We start from the raw sequence: 8,361 nt of genomic DNA on the forward strand, positions 1-8,361 counted from the left end.
TCTATTTTTCAGAACCAAGATTATTGTAGACAATCTTCCTCCATTGCACTTTAGGGAAGTCTCCTCTCATAAGCATATACATCTTCTTTATAGAGTACTGTGTCATGTTCCTTAGATCGGCCTCCATTATCCCAGCTTTTTGGACATAACTTCTGATCTTCAGAATCTTCTGTACCACCCATGATACTTGTATGGGCATAATCTTCCATATTTGCTGCTCATTTATGTAATATGAGTATACCCATTTTACCCACATCTTGTCATTTTTGCAACAAAGATTCCACAATAGCTTGCTAACGGATGCCCTATTCCATACAGTAATATCCAAGATATTTAAACAACCAGCAACTTTAGGGTAGCATATCTTCTCCCAAGCAAGCAATGCCTTCTTAGTCAACTCTACGTCTTCGGTCCATAGAAATTTTCTACATGTAGCTTCAATGAGTTTTATTACTTTTTCGGCAATACAAACACTTGTGACCAAAAAACTTGAATGGAGAAAAGAACATTCTTAATCAATAGTACCCTGCATGCATAGGATTTAATCCAATGTAGTATGACACAGTATTTAATTATAGCAAATTAAGATTTAAGAGTTGCTATTGTTTCCAACATCCTCTCATACTACTAAACTTCAAGTTACTGATTTACATCTCTCTAAAGGTTCATCTCATTATTGTAATCCAATGAAATTACATGATTAAAAAAGCAGAGGAATTTTTCAACTTCAAACAGTTTGTGAATCAGCATTAGTTTCAGCTTCTACAAGCAACCTCTTCACTCTTTGCTGAGCAAGTAAAACCTGCCGACAATGTTTTAATAATGGGTGAGAAATTGCTTTATTATTATTATATATTGTTCAAAGGCATTCTACTTCGTACTGGGTGCGAGGCTAGTCTAACAAAATTTTATTTTAGGCTGCTAGCGATTATTATTGTGTTCACACTATTCTTCCGTTTCTCATAGTACCAGGCCTTTTTACTGGTTATTGTTATTATTTTTCATCTATTTTCTAGTTCTTATGATGTTGCTATTATTCCTATGGTTTCTGTTGATAGTACTGATATATTTTTTTTTTGTCTTCTTGAGCAGAGGGTATATTGAAAACAACCTCTCCACTCTCCGGGGTAAGGGTAAGGATTTCATACACACTACACCCCACTTGTGGGAATTCACTAAGAGAAAGGAGTATAAATAATTCAATTGCCTCTGCTTCAACTTCTTCCGCCCATGACTTCTTCTCATTGCTATTGGATGCTTGGATTGCAAACCATTCCTCTATAATTTGGGAGTTTCCACTTCCTGTACATGTTCTTCATTCACCTCTTTCCCTTTCTCCGATGCTTCTGGGTTACTGTTTTTTGTCTTTTGTGCTTGATTTTCCTGTCGTTGTTGCTGGCTGCGTATTTTCTGTGCTTGTTCCTGTGCCATTCTCACATTCTCCGTAGGAATTTAAGCTCTCCTTCCCACGGATGGCGTAGGTTATGCTAACTTACGCCCACATAGAAACATTTCCTAGAGAGAGTCAGTTGGATTAGTCCTTGTTGTATTCTCTAACTTCAGCAATTAGCTGGAAACAAGTAACAAAGTATTTTCATTGATTAAGGGTGTGTTTGGTATAACGGAAAATATTTTCCGTATATTTTCTTAGAAAATAAGTAGTAATCTTATTCATTTTCCGGTGTTTGATACGCAAAGTAAGGAAAATAACTTCTCAAGAGTATTCATAAATAATTTAGATACAATAAACATGAAGTCATAAACTTTCGAACCAACAACCTTTCGAACCTATAAATTTCATAAATTTCTGAACCGCTAAACTTTCGAAAGCGCAAAATTTCAAACCCGTAAACTTTATAATTTCTAAACCCATAAACTTTCAAACACATAAACCTCCGAACTCATAACTTTGAAACTTGTAAAATTTTGAACCTGTAAACCGAAAGATGAAAAAACTAAAACTGAAAATATATATAAAAAAAAAAATCCCGAGGGATTTAGGGTGGGATGGGGTGGGGTGGGGGTGCAGAAATTTGAAATTACAAAAAAAAATAGTAAATTTTATTTTTGCGGGGGGTTATAGTGTGGGTGGTGACGGAAAAAAAACTGAAATTTTCAAATAAAAAAAAACCTTTTTGAAGAGAGGGGGTGAAGTTAGGTGGGTGGGTGTGAGGGTGTGGGGTGAGTGGGTGAGGGTGGGGAAGGTTGAGAAGGAGTTTTGGAAAATATTTTCCCTTCTCTTGATAAGGAAAATATTTTCCTCCAATTGGAGTAAAATGAGTTTATAAGGAAAATGTTTTCCAAAATATTTAAGCCAACCAAACATGGGAAAATTGGACACACCCTAAATTTATTCCTTTATGTATCTTTTTTCTCTAATGGTTGATACTTGTCAATAGTTATGTGAGCTTAGAATATTATTATTTTTATATTTGTGAGTACTTTAATTAAGAATATTATAGTCTATGACTTTATGCACTATTTAATATTGAAACCAAACAAATCGAATTTACAGTACCGAATAAACCGAACCGAAAGTAGAAAAATTGAACTATACCGAATATAATTAGGTATGGTATTGGTATAGCATTTTAAGAAATCAAATACCGAACCGAAATATTTAAATACTGTACCGTATCAACCGACGAACACCCCTGGCGACGACTATCAAGTGACACAATATTTAGTCATAGCAAATTAAGATTTAAGAGTTGCTTTTGTTTCCAACATCCTCATTCCGCTCATACTACTACACTTCAAATTACTGATTTACATCTCTCCAAAGGTTCATCTCATTATTGTAATCCAATGAAATTACATGATTAAAAAAGCAGAGGAATTTTTCAACTTCAAGCAGTTTGTGAATCAGCATTAGTTTCAGCTTCTACAAGCCACCTCTTCACCCTTTGCTGAGCAAGTAAAACCTGCGGATAATATTTTAATAATGGGTGAGAAATTGCTTTATTACTATTATATATTGTTCAAAGGCATTCCACTTCGTACCGGGTGTGAGGTTAGTCTAATAAGATTTTATCTTAGGTTGCTAGTGATTATTGTTGTGTTCACACTATTCTTCCGTTTTTCATAGTACCGGGCCTTTTTCACTGGTTACTGTTATTGTTTTTCATCTATTTTCTAGTTCTTATGATGTTGCTATTATTCTTATGGTTTCGTTGATGGTACTGATATATTGTCTCTTTTCGTCTTGTTGAGCCGAGAGTCTGTCGGAAATAACCTCTCTACTCTCCGAGGTAGAGGTAAGGTCTGCCTACACACTACCCTCCCAAGATCTCACTTGCGAGAATCCACTAGTTGTTATTGTTGTTGTTGTTGTTCAAAGTCAATAAATCCACAGCTCAAAATAAAATGAAGATGATAAATATAGTACCTGTTTGTCCCAATCAGTTTTCAAAGTGATTATAAGTAGTACAATAGTCTGGACCAGTGTACCAAAAATCATTCCAACCCAAACACCCTATGACATTTCCACAAGGGTAAATCATTAACAACACAAAAAAAGACTTTTTCTACAAAGAAAGAAGAAAAAGAAATGGTAGAACTCACTTTAACTTGCAGTTTGAAAACATAACCAAGCACAACTCCAACTGGAATTCCAACCAAATAATAGCAGCCTATGTTAACATAGGCTACAATACTTTGCCAACCAGCTCCAACAGCAACACCTTTATCAAGAAATCTTAAAACTTTTATACAAATCTTGAAAATACTTTTCGTTAGATTAGAATTTGAATCAAAGAAATGAAGTCTCACCAGAAAGAACTGGTTGAACACTGTTCATTAGTATGGAAAATGCTAATAGAGGAGACAATAGTTCGACTTCTTTAGCCACGTCTTGACTGTCCGTGAATAAGTAAGCTAGACGTCCACGCAAGAAGAGAAAGAATAGAAATAGAATGAAACCAATAACAAATGATGTTGTTGCTGTGATCAAGATTGAAAATTTTGCTGCTTTCGCGCTCCCTCTTCCCAACTCATTTGACACTCGTACACTTGAAGTTTGTGAACATGAAATTAGAGAAACACTCAATAAAGAAAAATCTAAAGATAAGTTAAGAGGATTAATAACTTTGATTATATTACCATGCTGCAGCTAAGAAACCAAGAGATATCATCATTTCCCAACCATTGATGTTAAGGCTGCAAAAGAGGGATGCAAAACCTGAGCTTGCTTAATAGGAGAAAGGAGTATAAATGAAATGAGAAAGGAATATAAGAAAATTACCATATAGAAAGAGCATCAATCTGAACCATAGCATTTTTCAAGTTTCCTGTAAGAAGAACTAGTATACTGTTGTACCAGAATTCAAGGCTGCCAAAAAAAGCCAATTATACACTCAAAAAATTCAAACTTTTCAGGTTTAGATATGCAATATTTCATGAAATATTCAAATTTAGAGCGTATAAAGTAATCGAATGAGTCTCACCAAAGCATGGCACCCGAAGACAAAGAGAGTTTGAGTACTGGCCAAAGATCCTTAAAAGCCAAAGATGAAAAACCTTTCCAAGTTTCTTTACATCCTCCACATATTACAAACATTAGCTGACCAACATTAGGTAGCCAGTATGCCAAAATTGTAGATATCATAGCACCAGTAATTCCAAACTTAAACTTCACGGTTAAAAGCCAGGAGAGGGAAACATGGATCGCTAAGGTACAAGCTGCCAAGTATGTAATAATCTTATTCTTACTCTGCGCTTGTAAGAACATTTGGCATGTATATGATGCAACAAAAGAATAAGTCACTGGTATTAACCATAAAGAAATGAGTCCGGCCTCTTTAGCTATCTCTTCTTTCTGGCCTAAAGCTATTAGTATCGGTGTGGTGAAGATATAGAGTGGTAAAAGAAGAGTCGTGGTTACGGTTAATACAATCCAAGATCTTTGGAGATATAATCCAAGCATATGATATTGTTTAGCACCATAGGATTGTCCACATAAAGTTTCTAATCCACTTGCCATTCCCAACTGCAAGTACAAATCATATCTAAGGTTCATAACTATTACCACTACAATAAATCATGTTTTTTGTTAAATACATTTGAATAGACAAGGAGGAAAAATGGAACAGAAGAATATACCAGAATGCCATTGCCAAATCTGAGGAGGACAGTACTGACTAAAGCATAAGCAGCAAGTTCATTAGATCCAATATGACCAACAAAGGAGTGGCTAATAACAGTTACTCCAAACGTCGAAAATTTTGTAAACATGGCCGGAGCAGCAATCACCCACATTTTCTTCGTCTCGTCCCATAATTTGTCCTTGAGCTTCACTTCCTTATCACTTAACAACTTCTCACTGATATCAGCTGCCATTTCTTAATTCACCAAGTCTTTTTTTTCCTGCAATATAATGCAGAATTGAAATAACATATCGGATTGCAGAAAATTACTCCTTATTTTGCAGACTCAAATTCTTAATTTAGCAGTGAATGTAAACAAAATGGAGTACTTTTTAAATGAATAAAGTGAATACATATTAATATAAATCTGTCAAATACCAGTAAGTATGCACTGCTAGTAGCCTCTGCCTTTTGATCCTTCCAAGTAATATATGCCAGTGTCTGGAAACAACCTTGACAATGTAAATGGAAATTGAAATCCTTTCAAATATGAGTTTAAAAAAATTGAAACTTTATATAGTAGACATTTGAATTAGCCAAGAATGAATCTCCATTGATCATCAATGAGATTTAAGTACTGGTGAAATTGAGATGTAATTAGCCTACTTGGCGCAACAGCTCAATGAATAAAGAGAAGACTAATTAAAGTTGCAGCATCTTCTAATGAGGTAAATGAAAAAGAAAAAGAAATGAACAGGATATTGAAAAAGCCATAGATTTCTGTTCTTTTTGTTTGTTAGGATTAAAAGTGGAGGAATTATAAGAGAAAAAGCAGAACTCAGAAAAGTGCTTTACGTGAACAGTATCAAAATTACATTGTTAAAAAATGTATGTTGAAATATGCATGAAACGTTGGCTTTTTTCTTTACTGTGAGAAGTTCCTGCATTTTTATTAGTGTTTTAAAAGGCGTGGGCGTAAGACGGAGCGTTTTACTATGCCTCAGCGGGGCGTAAGCCCCATAGGTATTTAATTTTTAATATTTTATAAAATAATATAATGCCAATTAATATTTATAAACAGGTAAAATTGCATAAAAATTGAAGAAAACTATATATATGTGTGCTCCATCCCCACAAAAAAACTAATCAAAACAATCTATTATACGTTACTTACAAGCACAAGTAATTTGAGTCTAAAAGAACAAAGTTTTCTATATGGAGGAACAAAAAGGATGATTAACCTGCAATTTGAACTTTGAATTTGTTGCTATGAAGAAAAATGTAGTTCTCTTTATATTTGTAAAACAAATTAAATATTCGTTGCTTTTGGGAGATATTAGCAGACTAGCGGGCAAGATAAAAATTTGGAAAAACCATGAATTAGGGCTTAAATCAATAAAAAAAGGTCTTTACTTTTAAATTTAATACTTTTTAGTTCCTTTTTAAACCTTTTGAGTAATTACCAAACTTACTTTTGAGAATTTGGGTATTATATGAAGGACTAATTCAACAAGTTTTATTTTAATTTGAAAAAGTCTGTGGGGCTTACTCCTTACTAAAAAAATGCGTCCCGAACGCCCGGGCGTACGCTTCTTGAGACTTTCGCCCCACACCATCGTCCCGGGGCGTTTTTGGTACGCCTCGCCCCAGAAATACCTTTTAAAACAGAGATTTTTATTCTCGACTTACAAAGTACTCATACATTCAAATAATTCTAGTTGAGTAAATATTTTATATACAAACAGTGTAAAAATATTTTTATATTATCAGATTAGCTAAAAGGTACAATAATTACATATAACCACAAAATATAGAATTAGTAACCCGAAAAATAAGAAGTTTCCACTAAAAGAGGCTAAAATACATTAATAGTAAAATTAAATACTTTTACCGTGTCACAATATACAAGTTAAATCTAGTCTGATTTACTTGTAATGTCACTGTTTAACCATGCTACTGCTAAAAGGGTTAAAAATGTACTTTCTCACATCATACTTACCTTAATCACGCATTTGTAAATCCCATAACGAAATTAAGAATCTCAAAAACTTTTCTTTCTATTTTAAATTAGGTCATTGTGGATACCAACTAATAAGTAGAGCTGTCAATATGGGCTGGGTCGGGTTAGCACAGTCCAGCCCATTTAAGCTTTAGTAATTGATGGATTGGGTTGGGCTGGGCTAATCCACCATTTTGATGGGTTTTGTGGGCCACGGGCCGATTCATCATTTTTTAAATATAATTTTATATTTTTTCTTTAAGTTCTAATCTAAAAGAAGATAAATATTTAAAAGTCAAAAAATACCTTGTTGGAAAAATTCGCAAAACTTAATAACTTTTTATATTGTTCCAATATATCATAATAAACACTACAAAAAGTAAAAACGAGACTATATTTCATTCACTAAAAGTCAAAACTCAAAACAAAGTATTCAAGAAAACGTCCATGACAATTATAGGATATCCAACACATCACTTCATTAAATACATTTCAATCCGCTTGTGACAAGGTTGTCTTAATATTTTCACTTTCATTTACATCTACGATTCATATGCAATATTAATTAGTTAAATATTAAGAATAATTAAATTTTAAAAAACTAATAATATTCATATTCACATAAAAAAATACTACCTGTTTGAGCTTGGGAAAAGTCGTGCAGCCAATTTCGAGTAATAACAAGTGTTTAAACATTTTCATGATGGATACAACTTTTGTACTTTGTCAGAACACGCCCACCAATGCTAAATGCTGATTCTAATGCTTCAATGGTAATAGGAATACTAAGTACATCACGCGCCATCACTGAAAGATCGTGATATTTTCTAGAATGGTCCTTCCAATACATGACAACATTCATCTCTTAAAATTTTTCAAGTTCAAGCTTTAGTTCCTCTAAGTAAAGATCCAATTCTGACTTTCCATCGCTAGAGGCAGTATACTTTTTATATTTTATATATTATAAATAAATATTTTTAATAGGCCCACGGGCCGGCTCAGCCTCACGGTCCACAGGCTTACTCGGGCCGGGTTTAAAAGTCTCGTTTTTAAATGGGTTCAAAAAATTCTAGCACAACCCTGCTAAATTACGGGCTGGGTTGAGCTGGCCCAACGGGCCAAGCCCATATTGACGGCTCTACTAATAAGTAACGGGTTAAGTTATATATTACTATCATTTTTACAAGGTTGTCATTAATGCTTATCTAATAGATTTACCGTAATCCTATAAATGTTCTTATTGTATAAATATTTTTTACTGTCAAGTATATAAAACTT

General features: G+C 33.8%; 1 protein-coding gene across 1 annotated transcript; it reads right to left on the minus strand.

Moving 5' to 3' along the window:
- Window positions 1-2,682: 2,682 nt before the first annotated feature.
- Window positions 2,683-5,659, minus strand: LOC104118514 (protein DETOXIFICATION 21-like). The gene is made up of 9 exons (XM_009629766.4): window positions 5,523-5,659; window positions 5,101-5,364; window positions 4,446-4,987; window positions 4,244-4,330; window positions 4,102-4,158; window positions 3,772-4,010; window positions 3,565-3,683; window positions 3,389-3,475; window positions 2,683-2,924 (listed from the first exon to the last, which is right to left on the minus strand). The coding sequence occupies exons 2-9, from the start codon at window positions 5,335-5,337 to the stop codon at window positions 2,850-2,852; spliced, it is 1,443 nt and encodes a 480-aa protein (XP_009628061.1). The 5' UTR covers window positions 5,338-5,364; window positions 5,523-5,659; the 3' UTR covers window positions 2,683-2,849.
- Window positions 5,660-8,361: the final 2,702 nt, after the last annotated feature.

This window comes from Nicotiana tomentosiformis, chromosome 2 (assembly GCF_000390325.3).
Source record: "Nicotiana tomentosiformis chromosome 2, ASM39032v3, whole genome shotgun sequence".
Taxonomy (NCBI): Eukaryota; Viridiplantae; Streptophyta; class Magnoliopsida; order Solanales; family Solanaceae; genus Nicotiana; species Nicotiana tomentosiformis.

Coding starts and splice junctions, on each gene's coding strand:
- LOC104118514 (XM_009629766.4), bottom strand. CDS start 5,337: ATGGCAGCTGATATCAGTGAGAAGTTGTTAAGTGATAAGGAAGTGAAG. Junction 4,988..5,100: donor GATTTGGCAATGGCATTCTG/GTATATTCTTCT, acceptor TTGTACTTGCAG/TTGGGAATGGCAAGTGGATT. Junction 4,331..4,445: donor TCTTCGGGTGCCATGCTTTG/GTGAGACTCATT, acceptor TTTTTTTGGCAG/CCTTGAATTCTGGTACAACA.